Genomic DNA, 19,407 nt, shown 5'->3' on the forward strand with positions numbered 1-19,407 from the left:
ATTGGCAAAGGGCTTTTTTTAATGAAATTAATGTAGAAAATGTAAGGAACTATATCTTTTTTCTACGCATTCACAATTTGTTTTGATCCGACGTTATCGACGTCTTGACAACGCCTATTGTTGTATGACGTCAGAGAGTGAAATAACCACGTTTATTTCACATGTGAAATTATCGGTTTTTATTTGACTGGGAAATCAATGTAATTCATTGCTACCAATGTAATAATGTTTGATAATTGTTTTAGTTGTAATTTTTAGGTGCTAATACAATTGCAGTCAACAGTTTAACTGTAAAGCTCCCTATATATTTATAAATATGTGTCTTTTCAAATTTCTGGCTGTGTTTGTCTCTGATTATAGATGTAAATTGAAAAGCAGCCATTTTGACAGGTATCATATTTATATGAAAATTCTTTTTTTTTTTAATTATTTTTGTTTATTGTAGATATTCAATACATGACCTAAAAGGAGAAAAGAAATTCATGTTAAATCTGAAGATAAATGTTTGCCTACAAAAGCAAGCACAATGTATATTCACAAAGACTGTATTCCAAAACACAAAACTTCCAAAGATTGGTTGTGACTGGTCAGAAAATGCTTTTAATTTTGATGGTAAGTTCCCTTTTTGGTTAACAGTAAAGTTGAAAAATTGTTATACAATTGTTTATAACCATATTGTTTAGTTTCATTGTTTCAGTTTGATATTTGAGTAAAGATAAAAAAAAAGGCTACACAGTGTGACTTATGAACTCTTAAAGTCTTTGAAGATAGGCTTCTTTTTTTCTGCCACAAAATCAACAGTTTTCAAATTCTTTTGATCTTAATTTAACAGAGGAAATTTAATATGGAAAGCAGGGAAACAAATAAAAAGATAATTTAGGATTTTCAGGGAAAGCAGGGAGATAAATAAAAAGAAAATTTAGGATTTTCAGGGAAACAAATGAAAAGATGATTTAGGTATTTTAGGGAAAGCCGGGAAACAAATGAAAAGATAATGTATGATTTTCAGGGAAAGCTGGGAAACAAATAAAAAGATAATTTAGGATTTCTAGAGAAATCAGAGAGATAGATAGAAAGATAATATATAATTTTCTTTCAGACTTTTCATTGAAGCAGTTTCTAGTAGATAATAATGCTGTAGGTATAGCTAAAGGACTAGTTCTGTACAAATTACTGGATGTGTTAGGAATATCACTGGATCTAAAGGATGTACCTTGTGACAGAAGAGCAGCACCTTATAATCCTGTCCTATCTACTGGTTGGAACAATGGTAATCTTAAAGCAGTTTAAGTTTCAAGATTTTACTGCTTTTATTAATTTTTTTTGTGTAACATTATAATAGTTTCCCTATTGCTTATTAAAGAAATAGAGAAAGAAATACTATGTACATGATTTGTATGAAGGGATATCTTATAAAATCATATGAAATCATCAATTTGGCACAGAAACAGTACTTTTATTGCTGTCCTTCATCTTGACAGTTAAAAGGGGAATCTTATGAAATGACAGGAAATCATCAGTATGGCACAGTTACAGTAATTTTATTGATGGTTGCTGCAATTCGTTTTTGAAACTGTCATGAATTTTAAGTACCTATTTGAGAATGTGTCTGTTTGCAAACTTATCATTTACTGAATTGACTTTAATATGTGGATTAATGTTGGTAATCTTAACTAATGGTATGAGGTCATCCTACATGCCGAATGATGTAACTTAAAAGATGTAAAATTGAAAAACTCAAACAGGTCTTTATACTTGGATAGGCTTTTTCCTATTATTGAACAAGCTCCAAACACACTTGGAATCTGTTGAACACCATTGTTATTGTATATTATGTCACTCACAGAAATACTTCAAATAGCATTAACAACTGGCCTAAGAAGAAACATCTACATTAGTTAAAAATGATGTGATGGTATACAAAATGTTTAAAATGTTTTTTTTATACAGGATGTAAAAATGGATTACCTTTTTCATTGCCATCTTTACCTAGCTCAGTGAGCTGTCATATGTATGATACATGTACAGGTATGGACTGTTGTGTAGATGTGAAGGAGATCAGCAGGTCACTCAATCTGTTCCTCAATCTGGATACCTGTAATTATTACCTGTCCGGGGGAATAGAAAAACTTACCTTCAACAAATCTCTCATCAATTACAAGTTTGGTCAGAAGGAAATGTTTACACTGAAGAATATTATTAGAATTGAGTAAGTTGTTATACATATAAATGGAACATATATAATAATTTTACAAACTTTCTGTTTCCTCCATTTATCTAAGGGCTTTTCCAGAATTAATTGAAAAAAAGGGGGGAGGGGGTCAGAAGGGACTTTTATTCAAATTTGATGGGTGGTGGTTATTTTAGACAGTATTCTTAACAGTTATATAAAATAATCAGTTAAAATTTTATGCATGGCGGGGTTAGATAAAAGTGCCTTCCGACCTCCCCATACATTTATTTCTGGAAAAGCCTTAAATAGTTTATTTTTATATCAGCAAATATGAAATATGATACATTGGAAGTAGTCAGATCTGAAGTAAGGGATAGCATTAAGGACTGCAAATACAGGTCTTCAGGGAAAAGAATAAAAACTTTTAAGAATTTTCTATTGAACAATAAATAATGTAAAAGTTAACTTACATTAATTTTGAATAAAGAAATATTATGTACAATTTAGGATCTATTTTAAGATGGTCCTTTCTTTTACAGATTTGTGATTCAAGATTTGTCCATGGAAAAGCAGTTCCTAATCAACATGGACTTAAGTGTTTGTTTTGAAACTAAAGGTCCCTGTGTGTTAACATCTAACATTTTAAGGAATGCCAGGTTACCAAAGCCTGTATGTGATCTCAGCTCTACTTTATCATTTGGAGGTTTGTTATGAACTACTATCCTGTTTCTTTTATATATATCGTCCTGAACATGCACGAACTATTTGCCACTGGATGTTAAGCAACCAACAATCGATCAGAGGAGTTTTTGTTGTGATTCTCATAAGAACCCTGAACAAATTTGACACATTCATTTTAAAGCAAAAAGCTTTCAAAATGTTGCTTAAGTTGTACTGAAAATTGTTGAGTTAAAGTGAAAATAAAACTGCCAAAAAATATCCATAAAACACTATACAAATAATATTTAACACTAGTAGAACAGCATTATTGGGAAAAAATTGTCATTTATGTATTGAATTGGTTGATAATTTAATGAAAATATATTAAGATTGTTCAAAATACTAGATAGTTACCATTACTTAAAGAAGCAGTATCTGCAAAATTTTTGTTTTCATGTAAGAACTGAACAGAACCTTTTTTTTTACATATCAAAGGATAAATATGTTTCATGTCATATTTAGGATTGTAATGAACGTTATTGAGAGTAAAAATCCTTTTTTTTTTTTTGTCGTCTTGGTGGACAGAGCTCATTAATTATGCAAGAATGTGCACCACATCACTTGTAATGACCTATAGACCTTGTTGCAGCATGTGTTTACAAATACTAATTTATATAAATAATTATTATTTCACTTCTGTATTTGAATTCATTTGCCAAAGATGCTCTTTTTTGATGATTTTTGATAATCAATTAATACAATCAATACACTTTTAAAAGTATCATATGTAAATCAGTGGTGTCACAGCACAACATAAGAACAAACTATAAAAATCAGTTGAAAAAGGCTTAAGGTGGCTTGGGTGTCTTCCTCCATCTTGGATTTCGAAGTAGCAGATAAGGTTGGTCTAGATATTTCATTAAATGTGCAAATTTTGAGAGTTGTATGTAATTTATGTAAAAGACTTTTGATGTAAATATAGAAAATTGTGTGTTTTATCATAATTACGGCTGTAATTTCTCAAAAACACCTCATTTGTGTTTGATTAGATTTTTTTCAACTTTGCCAAATAAGGGGAGATAACTCAGATAAAGTAATTTTAGAATAGAAAGTGTTGTGTTTTACCTATTTTGATATGTAGCAAGAAAACAAGTTTGGTGACCCCATTTTTTCTTTTTCTTATCTGAAAGCATCTTTTAAGAGCTATCTTCTCACATTTTATCTTAAAGTTCTATCAAGTAGTTTTCTTTTTATCACACAAAATTTGATTTTCCATGCATAATCTATACAAAATCTGACAATTTTGCACAACCTCTAGCGTGAAAAAAAGTTCGGTGACACATACTTTTTATTATACTTTTGAAAAAAGCATGATAAAAACTTCATTTTGACAAATTATCAAAAAATTCTATCAATTTTAATTAAGACGCCCCAGCCACCTTAACTCATCTGAAGAACAGTTAACATGGTATCCCTATATTAATCAAGTTTTCTTGCATATCTTGCTAAAACTTCTATACTATAGTATTTCATTTTGAGCCAAATTCATAAAAGTTGTTGATCTACCAAGATTCAAGGCTGTTATAATAAAAACATAATATTATTTATCAGAACAGTGTATGTCTGTGTTTTTATTACGTCATATGAATATGGGCAGGTTTCAGAGAAATCTTTGTTGTACCAATGAAAAAACAAATATTGATAAAAAATAACTATTGTGAAATGAACATTAAGATTTGCATCGAAATACATATCATTTGTATTTTATTTACAAAATGTACTAGAACCCTAGATACTGCCTCTTTAATATTAATCCATTAATTTCACATTATCTTGTGTTATTAATTCTAACATTTTTACACTAATATTTGAACTTGCCTTTCAGATATTTCACTGAAAGAGTTAGCAGAAAACTTGAAGTTGGACATATCAGAGCAGCTTCCATCATTTGCCAAAGACTTATTACTGGAAAAACTTGGTATTTCAGAATATATACAGAATCCATCATGCAATAGATCTTCATCATTGTATACCCCCAGTCACAGTGGATGGAAAACAGGTTTGTACTCCTTCAAATAAACTGTTTCACTAGTTAACTTGAGAACAAGATGAATTGAAAAACCAGATACCCTGAAATGAGTAGACCATTTTGGCTTATAAGTGTGTGAATAGAACCATTTCATGCTGTCAGAGCCAAATTGTTCATACTGTGGATTTAGTATTACAAATGTATTCGTGGAATACAAATTTTGGTGGATTTTGGGTGTAAAGGTGAACCACATATTTTGATGTTCCACGAAGTACAAATCTTCAATAGGCTTGTATGCGGACTTTGACAAAACCACGAAATCAAATAGCCACAAAAGTACAACTTGTTCTCTTGTTCTCAGTCTACAAAAGTTTGTACCCAGGAAAATAAATGAATTCACAGTACTTAAATCTTTAGAATTTCCCGTTTATAATAAACTGGTCTGATATTATGATACTGTGTGTATTTTATTATTTAAAATTATTTCAGCTTGCCCTGGCAACATACCTCTGCCTGATTTGGGTGATAATATGAATTGTTACCTGACAGACTACTGTACAGGTATAGATTGTTGTGTAGAGATACCACAGATCAGACAGTCATTCCATGTATATGTTTTACTGGATGCTTGTAACCACAGAATGGATATTGGTATAGAGAATTTGGCCATACATCAGGCATACTTTGATTTTGAGTTTGGTATGTATTATTAATGTTTTAAATAGGGAGAGGAAGTTGATCTTATCTTAATAGTTTCAACTGTAGGATTGAATGTAAGTTGCTTTTATTCAATTGTTTTCATTGCAGAAATCAGTACTTTTCCAAAGAATGGAAAATCCTTGTATCAAATTAAGATTTTTGATTAAAATCTGCTTTCAGACATTCTGTTAATAGAAAAACAAATGATATGGGGTATCCATCCATAACACAAAATCAGTACATGCACAGCAAAAAAATAAAAAACACAAAAAAAAAAGGAACAGTGCTTTTATTGCTGTTCTACATCTCAAAGTCACAGTGAGGCCTCCAACACGGAGCAAAAAAACTCTTACCTCACTGCAAGTATAAGACGGCCCCTAGCACCGGCTTGAGCGGAATTCTTTGCAAAAATAATTTGGATAGACTTTGTAAGACGTAACACCACCAAATTGGGTCTTTTAATAAACTTTTACTTCAAGAATTGTTAAATCTTTAAAAATCCCTCATGTCATTTCACAATAGAAAAAAAAACATGAATACATATTTTACAAGACAATACATGAAGCTATCAAAACAAGAATTTAACATTCAGTTGTATTTGTAGATAAAGAACAGACAGTTCAGCTTAGTAAATTGATTACACTAAAGTAAGTAGCTTTGGAATGTAAGAAAACAATTTTTATATAAGTCTTTGTTTTGCTGTTTTTTAGTAAAATATTCCATACTGTTCATTGTCAACATGTGAATTTAGATACTGTAAATTCAGAATTAATTGTGAGGATTTATTAATGCGATTTTTGAAGAATGGACAAAAATGTGATATTTATTATTGCGATATCAGGAAAAGCTGCATACAGATACATGCAGTATATATCAGAATGCCAGTTCTTATTATTGCGATACTTAATACCCAGTCGCATGCATTATTCACATTAACAAAAACCTCGCAATAATTTCTGAACACAAGTATTATCTTATGGCCCAGAAATTTGCTATACAATTCAACCAAATTAAATTGTAAAAAATGATTGCAAATTGATATCAGGTGAAAAAAAACTAAGATAAAATTATGACAAAAAAAAAACCCCAATATACCTCAGACAATTCTGTGCCTTTCAAAACATAGTTTGATAGAATCCAACCATAAATGCCTTCAATATAATTATTTGAAAAATTTCAATGAAAGATATATAGCCAAAAATGCAAGTTAAAAATACTTATTGCATTACACTGTAAATTATACAATAAACTCAGAACATTTTTATGAAAGCATTTTTCCTTTTGAGTTATACGATGTATTTGTTATATCTTGATATCAAATATTTTCAGGTTCATTTTGTTTTCAATGTTTTTGATGCTTAAATAACTTCATTAAAAGTATGATATCATAGTAATTTTACAACATGAAATTTCAAGGGGAGCTAGCTGAGATAATTGTATTATATTTTTTTTTCTCTTGGTATTTGTAGGTACTCCATCAGTGACTTAGAGAAGAGATATGTAGTTAATATGAGCATTTCAAGGGGAGACAATTGTATTATAATTTTTTTTTCTCCTGGTATTTGTAGATACTCCATTAGTGACTTAGAGAAGAGATATGTAGTTAACATGAGCATTACAGTTTGTTTAGAACCTTCAGGACCATGTATCATGTCATTGGAAATTCTGCGGAACTCATACCTACCCAAGTTGGGTTGTAACTGGAATTTTGACTTTTCAGGTAAATAGTTTGTTCAAAGCCTTTGGGATTATTTGTCTTACATCTGAATAAACAGGAGATTCCTTATAACAATATCTTTAGAAACATATACTGTTCAATTCTGGACACGATCTTCACGGGTATGCTTTAGAACAACATTGTCGGATACCAAATATAGGCAATTTACAATCAAGATATCTGATTTGAATCGTGTAAGTACTTTAGCAATGACTACTTTGTAGAGCAGACTTTTTGGCAGACAGAATGTCGGTAGCAGTAATTAACTAATTGTACTCACATAAAAATAAAATGAATGACAACTGTCTGTGCACATATATAAAGATACACGGTAAAGTGTTTGGAAATTTGGAGTCTAAATCAAAAATGGTCAAATAGGAGGTAAATGCTGTTTAAGATGAACTTTTTCTAATGGAGTTTCAACCTCAGTTTAAGTACAATTTACAAAATATAAACTGGAAATGAATAATCAGACTAAATGAGTAACTCCTGAGCAATAAGTGTTACCCTTGTCCGTACATCTCAAAATTAGTTTCCGTTCTCTAACTTTAGTTTGCTTCAACTAAATGTTTTTATACACAATGCTTAATACCATAAAACACAGATCAAGTTCGAATTTGGGTGGCATCACTTTTACCAATATTGAGTTATGTCCTCTTATAACGTTATATGCAAGCGGGGCATCGTCTGTGTTCCATTGATACTTTCTCCATTTATTTTATTTTGATTTGTAGACTAGGTTGTTAAGCTGATTTTTAAGTTTTATTATGTGATGGAAAGAAGTGTATTTTCATTTTAATATATTTCAGCGTTTTCCCCATCTAAGTTATTACAAGACAGTGGAATAACAATAGATGACACATTACCTGATGTTCTCCTGTCACAGGTGATGGAAAAGATGGGAATCACGGACTACCTGCAGGATCCACAATGTGACAGACAAACCTATAATACTGACAGTAGTGGATGGAAAAATCGTATGATCTCATTATAATATTGAAAATAAAGTTGTATTTTATATACCATATATCAGGGTTTTTTGTGTCTGCTTTTTTTTCACGATTTGATGACAAAATGGGCAGGTTAAATTTTCATTGTGTATAATTTTAACTGAATGGGCGCGAAAAAATAACTGTATCGTATTGTTAACAACATAAACTTGATTGACTGACAGATACATAATTCAGTGAACTTTCAAGGAACATGAAATATGTAAAGACATTGGGGCATGCTAAAAATTGAAGGTTTTTATCATTACAGATAAACAAATGTCCGTGTAAATGTGATTTATTTTGATTTTAATTTTACATCAGATGCAAAATGTTCGTGTTATGACACCAATCAATAGATCGTCGCTAATTAAAATCTTTTAACCTGTCACTGATTGTTGTGTTGTCAAAAGGTGTGCCATATATGATTAGTCATTTTAATTATTATATAAAAAGAGATCTTTATTAAGTATACACTATCTTGTGATCTACCGAACACAACAAAAGACTCGACAATCAACAGAATACGTTTATAATGTATGAAACTTTTAAACAAGGATATATCTGGGAATATGCAGTGAAATTTACACTGTGTCAAATTTTTTCGCGTTTCTTTAGCTACCGTGAACAAATAAAAAATTAGACACGTGTGTAAAATACCCTATATATGGTATCTTAATCCACAACTGTGTCAATATGTGCAAAGCATTTTAGTTTGGTGGTAATGATACCATTTTCTTCAATTCCCTTGTCCTTATCTAAAATGTAGTTTTCTGAAAATTAGTGAAACATGAATATACCTTTGTAATAGGGCTTCTTGGCGAGAAAAACCTCACTTTTCACACAATGAAATTCTCTGGAAATTCAGTTCTTTGCAAAAAAATTTATATGGATGGCTAGAAATTGAAAGCATGAAATGAACCTGATCATCGAAGCTATATTTGTTTATTTCAGAGTGTGACAATCCTAACATGACACTTCCTGACTTACCACCTGACTTTAACTGTGTTATGTATCCAAACTGTTCTTCTGTTCAATGCTGTGTATACGTCAAATTCCTGAAAAGAAATGTTCATTTGTCCATGGATTTAGATATCTGTTCCAGAAAGATTTCTTATGCTGTAGAGAAGTTAAAGAATGAATTAGTCTTTGACAGCAGACTGGGTATTTATTATTATATAAATCTTTGTTGTATCTTTATTACTGTCAGTTGGGAAGAAGGTGAGTTGTCCATATTGTTTACATGATTAGCTGATGATATCTACAGGTCACTCTGGCCTATGACCATTATAAAAGTGGACCTCACATTTTATCATCTACTGACCAAAGTACTCAATTTTTGTCGAGGCTGCAACATTTATGTCACGAAAGCAAGATATAGCAATCCTAGATTCCGTCGGCAGCTTCAACATTTCGGTTCAGTCTGTGGTTAAATTTTTTAGACATCAATAACTTTGTCAAACCTGCATGGAATTTTATGAAATTTAGCAGAAGCTTGTTTATGACCAAAATTTTGAAAATGTTTATTTCTATTTTCTGTATTTTACTCACAAATGGACTTACATTTTTTTACAACAACAAGTAGATACATTTTCACTTTTGTTCTCGTACTAGGAACAACAAAATTATTTATTTTGTAAAAATTATTTCCGTACTCCATGTATACCTTACAACAAAATTATTTTAATTTACCTGTGTACGTTACTTTATTTGGCGGCATTTTGTCCAAGGTTATGGTTGTCTTTCTGATATTGTTTTAATCTAACCCCGTTGTTTTATTAATTTTGTATTTACATTGTGTCATAGATCAAATTTATTCGTTCAGTGTATGTTCACTTGTTTTTGTTAATATGTCTTTTGATTGAGTTAAGTCATTTCAATTGATATTTTATAGTGTGTTTTTCTATGTTGTGATGTAACATTATTGTTTCAGGTAGGGTGAAGGTTGGCACCTATTAAAATGTTTTAAACCTGCTGCATTTGTTTGCACCTGTCCTAAGTCAGGAACCTGATGTTCAGTGGTTGTCGTTTGTAGATGTGGTTCATTAGTGTTTCTCGTTTCTCGTTTTTTATATAGATTAGACCGTTGGTTTTCCTGTTTGAATGGTTTTACACTAGTCATTTTTGGGGCCCTTTATAGCTTGCTATTCGGTGTGAGCCAAAGTTCTGTGTTGAAGGCTGTACTTTGATCTATAATGGTTTACTTTTACAAATTGTGACTTGGATGGAGAGTTGTCTCATTGGCATTCATACCACATCTTCTTATATCTATCTACAGTCTGGGGTTGAAGTTTGTTACACACAAATTACCTTGTCAAACCTTCATACAATTTCATGAAATTTTGGCAGAAGCTTTTTTATGATTAAGAGATATATCTGAAGCAAAGTTTGGAAAATAATTTTTTTTTTCAGTATTTTTCTGATAGATAGACTTATTTTTTTATAGTTAACATTTACAGACAATCCGGGTTTGAATTTTTTTGACAAGAAAAATTTGTAAACCTTCATGGATTGTTGTGAAACTAGATACTTATCTTCATGACAAAAGAAATAGCATCTTAAAAAAAGTTTGATTTTTTTTTTAAATTCTGTATTATACTGATCAATGGACTCACTTTTTAGGTCAACCCCTTGCAAATTTTTTTTTTTATATCTATCCTAATTTTTTTGACAGATTAAAATGTATATGTTTACCCATAGATATTAATGCAAATTGGTCTCAGAAACCATCCGATGAATGGTAGATTCCAAGCATTCACATTTCTTTTGTCTTTTCAGATGTTCATGGACAGCTGAAACTTCTGAGTTTTATTACATTAGAGTAAGTTATAACATAGGAAGCAAACTAGACATTTATTCTTTATTTAAATATATATAGTACAATGTTCAGGATTTTTCAATTGTTAATAATATGAATAAATATCCCTTTGTGAACAAATCATTTTTCCATCCATCAGTTCTTTTCATTGGTCAGCTTTTTGTTCAATCATGTGACACAACTTCATTTCATTTTAAGGGTAGAACCTATTTCACTTTAATTTTGCCCTGAAATTTTGACCCAATATCAATTTTGATTTTCACTCTAAAGATATATTCATAGAAAAATCTGCCTTTCTGAATTATGTTTTATGCTCTTCCTACAGTAATAGTTATTTGACCTAAATGATGATAGTAAAGATAGCAAAGTCTCCATCTGCCTCTAGCTTTATATTGTGGGGTGATTTTTGTTTGCTAACACAAATGGAATGTATGTGTAACTTGAAACTGCATTCAAATTCACCCAACTTAATTTTATGACATCTCTGAATTTTATGCAAACTTTGAATATCTAGTTAACAAAGTAAATTTGGATGCATGCCTATCTGCAATTGTAGCATAAGCCCTTATGCATTGGTATATGTAAAGAAATAAAGTTATTTTTTCATAGCATACAAGATGCTTGAGTTTTCTAGTAACTTGTTTTTCCTTCTTTATCAGCTACACACTAGATAATACTGAGGATGAAGTGCGAGTAAACCTGAACTTGACTGTCAAGCTGGATGGTGATACAATTCTGTACCATTCTCCACTATTACAGGACACCATGATTCTAAAAATACCATGTGATTGGAATACTGGATTTTATATACCAGGTATTTAAACAATTATTGTGATTGTAGATCACTTTTTTGTTATGCCTGTAAATATTGTTTCTGATTTTGCTTGTTACAGAACAACTTCAATCCAGATAACTTAATTTTCACAGAATTATTAAACTGATATTTGACCTTCTGCAGGCAAAGGTTTTAATCTCATCTGGACACATCAAGTTATTATATATATTAAAATAGTTATGATTCTTTGGATATCTAAGAGGCTTGTCCATTTAAAATACAAATTAATCACAGAATATTTTTTTCCAAAAACAAACTGAAGATACCAAAGGGAGAATTATAACTAGGTTAAGAGAGACAGACAAATCATGGTAAGAAATAAAAACAACAGTCTACAAAACTTTACACCAAAAAAAAACTAAAGGCTGAGCAACACCAACCCCATAAAAAATCTGAGGTGATCTCAGGTAGTTCAAAAGAGTCAGAAGATTATACTCCACAAAATTCAAATGACTATTTAAATTCATTTCTTTAATCTGTTCAAATGGTGAATAGATCCACACATGTTAGTATAAAGCAGGTGCAGGGTAAAAATTATATTTAAATGAAGATCCAATATTCAACCTTCCTTGTGGTAAGAAGTCATACAAAATTATAAGGGACACTAGCGTAAAAAAAGGTTTGATCTTAAAATGTAATTTGTTAAATGATTGTAAGCTGTGTTTACTGACAGAAACAGATTCTTTACATATTTTCTACAATAATTACAAAATTAACAATGTTGAGGAGACAATGTTAGATAATCTTTGAACTTTTAATGCATGACAAAGTTATCTCCCTTTGACATCTCTTTTTCAACATATTTCACAAAAAACAAAGTTCAACAAACATTGAGACAATTTGTCATTAAGAGATAGATGTAGTTTGTTACATTGGATTCTCAATAATATGTTACTGTGGATTCATTTATTTTCGTGGGTATCAATTTTCGTGGATTGAAGAAAACTTGCATTTTCAGGGATATTTGATTTCGTAGTTTTGCCACTCTCTGCATACAAAGCCTATAGAAAATTTGTAATTTGTTGAACATTTGAATTCGGTATTTACCTTTACCCATGAAAACAATTAAAATGAATCCACAGTATATAAAACTTGAATTATGCAGTCTTTGACCGTAAAAATCTACCATGAAATAAGAATCTATCATTTTCTGTCATTTTTCAGATTTTTCTATGCAGTCATTCCTTCAGAAAGTATCTCTTCCAACAAAAGAAGACATAACAAAACTAATGGGGGAGAATTTATTAGAGGAAATGGGTATAGGACATTTGCTGGAGGAGAATTCATGTGAGAGGTCTAGTTCTATATACAGTCCATCTGTTAATGGTTGGAAGAATGGTATGTTATTGTTCTTTACTTTTGATAGTGTCCAATGATTTATCTTTCCTTGGTCAAACTGAAGACACAGAAAACAGATATTTTCTTTTTTTTTTTTTTTTTTTTTTTTTCTCTGATTCTCTAACAAGCATGTTGCATTCATATGTTAGAACAAAAACTGGTTGGCTCCAAGTCAGAATATTTCCCACAGAACATATCAAAAAGTGATCCCTCAATATTCTATGATATTGTACTGGTGTAAAAGAGAGGTGGGAGATACCAAAGGGATAGTCAAACTCATAAATCAAAATCAAACTGGCAGCACCATGCTATATAAAAATCTACTGTAACCCCATAATAGTGAAATGGTTGACTAAATTGTTATATTATAGAATGTCCACTAGGTTTAGCCCTATACTCTATCACTATTCTGATTACTGTATAGGGCTCATTTCCTTGTTTGTTGGTAATAAATACATTGTTGTATATTGTAGACTGTCCACTTGGTGTACCATTAAAACCACTGAATATACCAGCTACTTGTAGAATACCAAATCATTGTACTGCCATTGATTGTTGTATAGAGGTAGATTTTCTTCACAGATCATTTCATGCCTACATTGACATTAACACCTGTGACAATATGTTTACTGTTGGAATAGAGAAGCTAAAAATAGATCCTGTCAGTCTTATTAACTATGAGTTTGGTAAGCATAATCTTAATCTCCATAATTAAGGAGAGGTTGGTTAGTTCATACTAAAATATCAGTGAACCCTCCTTTATTGGGATAGTTTTCATCATACATTTCTTATCAATTTTCAAATATTCAAAATTATTCCAGATTTAAATAATACCCTATGTATTTCATATTAGTATGACATAATGCAATGAAATTTAAAAATATTGCTTTATGAGTATTGTTTAGATTTTTAAGTCTTTGGTTTGCAAAAAAAAAAATACAGAATCAATTTAGAAAATATGAACGTTTTATTTTCACTTGACAGGTACTACAAAGAACTTTAATCTAAAAGGACTTGTAAGAATAGGGTGAGTTTAAGTAGTATGACAAAACATTTCACTTTAAAAGTTGTATATGATTAAAGAATGAAATATGATCATGATTTATTGATGACAATAGTGGACAGTTTTTATTGCTTTGTCCAACTATTAGAGTGTTGCCTTACTTTGTCATATCCAGACATAGCTTTTTAATACGTGAAATGCTTTTGATAAGGGCAGTTAATTGATTTGTTATAAATTAGGCTGTTAGTTTTCTCGATTGAATTGTTTCATATTTCTCATATTGGGGCCTTTTATAGCCGACTATATGGTATGGGTTTTTCATTGTTGAAGGCCATACGGTTGCCTATAATTGCTTACATCCACTTCATTTGAACTTTGGTGGATAGTTGTCTCATTGGCAATCATACTACATCTCCTTATTTTTATATTGAGACCTTTTAATCAAACTCAAATGAGTTGGAAATTTATAACTGTTTAGTGTTTATTTGATAAGTTTTATAATTAGGTCTATTTGTAAAGATAGTTGTTTCAAAAGTTTACAAAGATGCAGCCAAGTTATATTGATATTGTTTCTTATATGTTACAAAATTATACAGTTTTTTTTAATTAGACATATTTTTTTTAAGTTACAATATAGAGGATTTACAGTCCCAAAGGAAATACAAGGTCAATGTGAACCTCAGCGTTTGTATTGAATCTTTTGGACCTTGTTTATATGATGCAGTAGTGTTTAAAGATGCCGTTATTCCAAAGATTATGTGTGACTGGGAAGCTGATTTTTCTTTACCTGGTAAGGAGCGAGTATATGATCTCTAATCTGCTTGAGATCTGTTTGCCTTATCTACCATAGTAGAGGGGTACATGTTTAGTCTGTTACCAGAGTCTTATTAAGGACTGTATGTTGACTTCTAGGTATATTATGGTTATTTCTGGTTGATGTCTCATTGATATATATGGCTTTTTCTTCATAAGCATTTGTATTCCAAACTTTTCAGTGGACAATCGTGCCTCTGGATTTTTCATAAGACAGGTATGCATAGAGAAATTTAAAAAAACATGTAGACTTAAGAAGAATATAAAAACAACACACCAGATGCAATTTAGTTTTGTTTTAAACAATTATGATAATTCTTGGGTAAAAGCTTAGGAAAAGACATATTAGTGACAAACAAAAAGAACAAAGAAAAGATGAAAAGCAAAAATCAGTGAAACAGATTTGTTATGAAAATTTGCAGTGAAATACTGTGCTTATTTAAGTAATTGACGATTTTGTTAATTCTATTTATAACCTTTTTAGACTTTTCTTTGGAGAAATACACTACCATAGCTGGAGAATTAGTGAGTAATTTGACAGATTCATTCAAGGAGAAATTATATGAAGATCTTGGTATAGCTGGTTACCTAAGAGAAGAGCCCTGCTCTCTTACATCAGCTACCTTTACACCTAATTTAAATGGTTGGAAATCTGGTAAGGTTTTGTTGCCTTATGTTCATCTATATTTTAAAAATCGATTATCAAACATGCAGTAAATTTAGAGGGAAAAGATGTCGTAAATCTTTATTTAAGGGGTTAAGCTGGGGAATGGGAGGTAACTCTTGGAAATGTTTGGAAATCATTTGTGCATTTTTACCTAGCAGTTTTTGAAACAGAAATCAAGCTTTTATATAACTTACATTTGGTTATAAGAATACTGCTGCAGCATCTAAGCACAATTTGGCTGCACCAAGTATTAAATTATGGAATTACATTTTTTATAAAGATTCAAAAATCAAAAAAATGGTGGGAACAATGAAGATATAATGTCTCAGCACCAAGTGAAAGGCTGCATCACTTTGTTTTTCAATTGCAATATAACTATGTTGTACATGTCTATATGTCAATTCATCACAAGGGTAATTGTCCCTTACTGAATATAATTGATTTTTCGTATAAGCTTGGCTGCAAGTTTATTTAGATAATACAGTTTTACTTTATCACACAAAAAAGATGCAAAGAGAGACTGTAGAAGGTTTAATAGAACAAAAAATCAGAATGTTGTCTTTTTTTTCTTATGTATGTAAGCAAAATTGTTTGAAGATTAGTAAATTTCAAACTGTCAAATTCCATAAAACTTTGGGATTTGGAAGGTATATCAATAATATTGTTTCTGCATTTTTTTGCAGGAATTAAACAATTCTACTTTTTTGTATTCATTGATTAAACATTCTTTTTGTAATGTTGCAGTTGCTAGTAATTTTTAAAATATACATGTAAACAATAAACTTGTTTGAAGTTTGTTAATTATTATTTGACAATCAAAATTATGTGTTTCAGAATGTAACCAGGATTTATCCCTGCCAGCTTTACCCAGTTCTACAGTCTGTAATCTGCATGACACGTGCACTAATATCAGCTGTTGTGTCAGTGTTGATTTTCTGAAAAGATCGTTCTTTGCCAATATTGAAATGGATGCTTGTCAACAGAAGATTAGATTTAGTATTGAAAAGTTGAAACAGGAAATAAACATTCTAGACTACAAGTGGGGTGAGATCTTAGAAACAGGTTGTATATAGTTTGTTAGAAACAGTTTGATGTACTTGTAAAGTACCATACTTTTTTGGCAAGTGAAATGCTTAATGGTATAATGCATATAGTCAAAGTGTAAGTTTTCAAATAATTCTTGGACAATTGTATAAGACTACTGAGTACACATACAAAAAAAAAATCAATATAGCATACCTCTGAAATTCTGAATAACTAACTGTTGACAGATAATACTTCTTAGAAGCCTTATGTCAGATGTGAACCCAATGATTCGCATTTACAAAAAGTGATCAGATTTTATTAGGTTAAGAAATAAGTAAACTGCTGAAACATTAAAGAAACCTAATATGATATATATTGTAGTTGCAGAAAAAATTGTTTGCAGTATAGACCTTTTCAAAATGGCTATATCTTAAGAATAATCATTTATTATTGTTTTTTTTTAATCCAGGTACACTTGAGAAAAAATATCTGATGAATGTTGTCAGACTTGAGTGAGTAATATATAGACATTTTGTTGTATGAGTCTTTTAGCGCTCTTAGTCTACTTTTGATAAAAATAAAGATAGCTATATATTTGAGATCCAGGTGCTATCATATATCTCTGTATACAACTATTCTAAACAATTTCTGCATTCAACAATTTTTTCAGGAAAGTTCTATTTCCACGTTTCTCATTCCATTATAATGGAGCCTGATCATCAAATTGGATACAGGAAGTTTAGATAAATAAAGTCTTGTATCTTCAATGTTTTTCACATTTTTTTGCTCTTCCAAAATTATTTTAATAAAACTATATGCCCCACATCAGTATGGGCTTTGTAAGATCCATTATTTGTATCTGAACTGAATCACATAAAATATAAACCTTAAAAATACTTTTTAATAATGAAATTTCAGTATAGCTTTCCATTATTGTGCTATTTTAGAAGCAACTGTTAGCTGTACACATGTTTCTTCTTGTTTGTTACAGATATGTTATAGATGATCTATCAGTAACATCTGAATACCAGATAAGCCTAAATATAAGTATTTGTTTTGAATCAAAGAAGACCTGCTATTTGAGTATGAAGGTTTTCGATCATTATAAACTTCCAAAAGTTTTCTGTAATTGGGGAACAGGATTTAAAATACCTGGTAAGTCCTATGATAGTTGTAATTTAAAAGAAGAGGAATTTTCAGTGATGTCACCTGAAACTCTGAACACACAAGATTGGAAAGTCGGTTATACAATACAAGTTTTCTTTACATGTAGGAATGTTTCCATTTAAACATATATCATACCCCAGGAACACACTCTGAAAAAGGGGCAATCATCTAAAGAGGAAATCTTAACAATACTTTATTTTAAGAGGTCTACACAGTTAGTTATACAGCTCATCGTCCCTGAGGCCCATATATTAGAATAGGATAAACAAAAATGCAAACATTAGTAAAAAAGTGAAGTATAAAGATAGTTTAAAGTCAAGTTCATTACAATTGGATAAAATGTTATAAAAAAATTAACATGACAAAATAATTAATATTTAGCATATTAGCAATTGGTTGATTTCAATAAATGATCTGTTATTTTGTATTTGTCAAAATTAGTATTTGTAATATTTCTTTTCAATGTTTACTTTCACTGTCCAAAAACAATCACCCATACATGAGATATTGATGTACCTTCAAAGGTCCTCTGTGTGTGTTAAATGAGCAGACAGTTCAAGTTTTGTGAAGAAAAACAAAATTAACATTGTTTGAATTACTAGTATACTGCTAGTCTAGTCAGATAACTTTTAAAGAATTTAATATCAATTTTCTTTATAGAGTTTTCACTTACAAAATTCTTGGAGGAACAGAAAGAAGAATTATCAGAACAGTTATCAGCATCTGTAACTCAGACTTTATTCAATAAACTTGGTTTATCAGAGTTCTTCCTGGATAACCAGTGTGACAGAACTAGGGATCCTTTCCTTACTGGCTGGAGAAATGGTAAGTGAAAAAGTGCATGTTCATATTTTTGTAAAAATGTATAGCTATTTAATTGTATCTAGCTTTTGTCATCCTTATCTTCAACAGCTTTCTTTTATAAATATTCAAGATTTGCATGCAGATTTTATACAGATTTGCTCCTTCTTGTTTGGACATGTTTTAATCATTTTTATACGCCCAATTACGGGACATATTATGGTATACTGCTGTCCGTCTGTCTGTCCGTCTGTCGATAACATGTCGGACAATAACTCAAAAACGCTTTAACCAATCTGCATCAAACTTTGGTGAATTGCTTATATCTACTGACATGAGCTCCCTTTCGGTTTTTGGTGGAAGAAGACTTTGAAGTCTTCTGAAATCCTATACTGCCGGCTGTAAAATCTTTGAACCGTCACCAGGTGTGTTGCCGTCTCATTTTCTGTGCTTTACTATTTCATAACTTCCGTTCCATATCTTGACACCGATGTTTACACATGATCGGTTTCGAGTTAGTCAAATAGCATCTGCATCATTGTATAAAACAAATGTACAGTTAGACTTGAAAAACAATCACTATCGTTAGTGGTATAATTTCTCATGTTTTAATGTTTTAATATCTGCCTTTTTATTATGTCAATTATAAGATTTCATCTCATTTTACATGTA

The 19,407-nt window shown here is 30.6% G+C and overlaps 1 protein-coding gene across 1 annotated transcript in view; it reads left to right on the top strand.

Moving 5' to 3' along the window:
* LOC127727822 (uncharacterized) overlaps positions 1 to 19,407 on the top strand; it is an 89,497-nt gene that overhangs the window by 58,955 nt on the left and 11,135 nt on the right. Inside the window, exons 61-81 of the mRNA XM_052234937.1 lie at positions 446 to 612; positions 1,100 to 1,270; positions 1,951 to 2,209; positions 2,713 to 2,876; positions 4,719 to 4,892; positions 5,352 to 5,561; positions 6,166 to 6,208; positions 7,130 to 7,281; positions 8,088 to 8,255; positions 9,222 to 9,431; positions 11,046 to 11,088; positions 11,745 to 11,899; positions 13,085 to 13,258; positions 13,732 to 13,944; positions 14,243 to 14,285; positions 14,888 to 15,051; positions 15,559 to 15,729; positions 16,576 to 16,785; positions 17,237 to 17,279; positions 17,759 to 17,922; positions 18,595 to 18,759. Of these exons, the coding sequence (XP_052090897.1) occupies positions 446 to 612; positions 1,100 to 1,270; positions 1,951 to 2,209; positions 2,713 to 2,876; positions 4,719 to 4,892; positions 5,352 to 5,561; positions 6,166 to 6,208; positions 7,130 to 7,281; positions 8,088 to 8,255; positions 9,222 to 9,431; positions 11,046 to 11,088; positions 11,745 to 11,899; positions 13,085 to 13,258; positions 13,732 to 13,944; positions 14,243 to 14,285; positions 14,888 to 15,051; positions 15,559 to 15,729; positions 16,576 to 16,785; positions 17,237 to 17,279; positions 17,759 to 17,922; positions 18,595 to 18,759 (3,263 nt within the window). The remainder of the gene's footprint in view (positions 1 to 445; positions 613 to 1,099; positions 1,271 to 1,950; positions 2,210 to 2,712; positions 2,877 to 4,718; positions 4,893 to 5,351; positions 5,562 to 6,165; positions 6,209 to 7,129; positions 7,282 to 8,087; positions 8,256 to 9,221; positions 9,432 to 11,045; positions 11,089 to 11,744; positions 11,900 to 13,084; positions 13,259 to 13,731; positions 13,945 to 14,242; positions 14,286 to 14,887; positions 15,052 to 15,558; positions 15,730 to 16,575; positions 16,786 to 17,236; positions 17,280 to 17,758; positions 17,923 to 18,594; positions 18,760 to 19,407) is intronic.

Source organism: Mytilus californianus, unplaced genomic scaffold, assembly GCF_021869535.1.
Source record: "Mytilus californianus isolate M0D057914Y unplaced genomic scaffold, xbMytCali1.0.p SCAF_2, whole genome shotgun sequence".
In the NCBI taxonomy this organism is placed as follows: domain Eukaryota; kingdom Metazoa; phylum Mollusca; class Bivalvia; order Mytilida; family Mytilidae; genus Mytilus; species Mytilus californianus.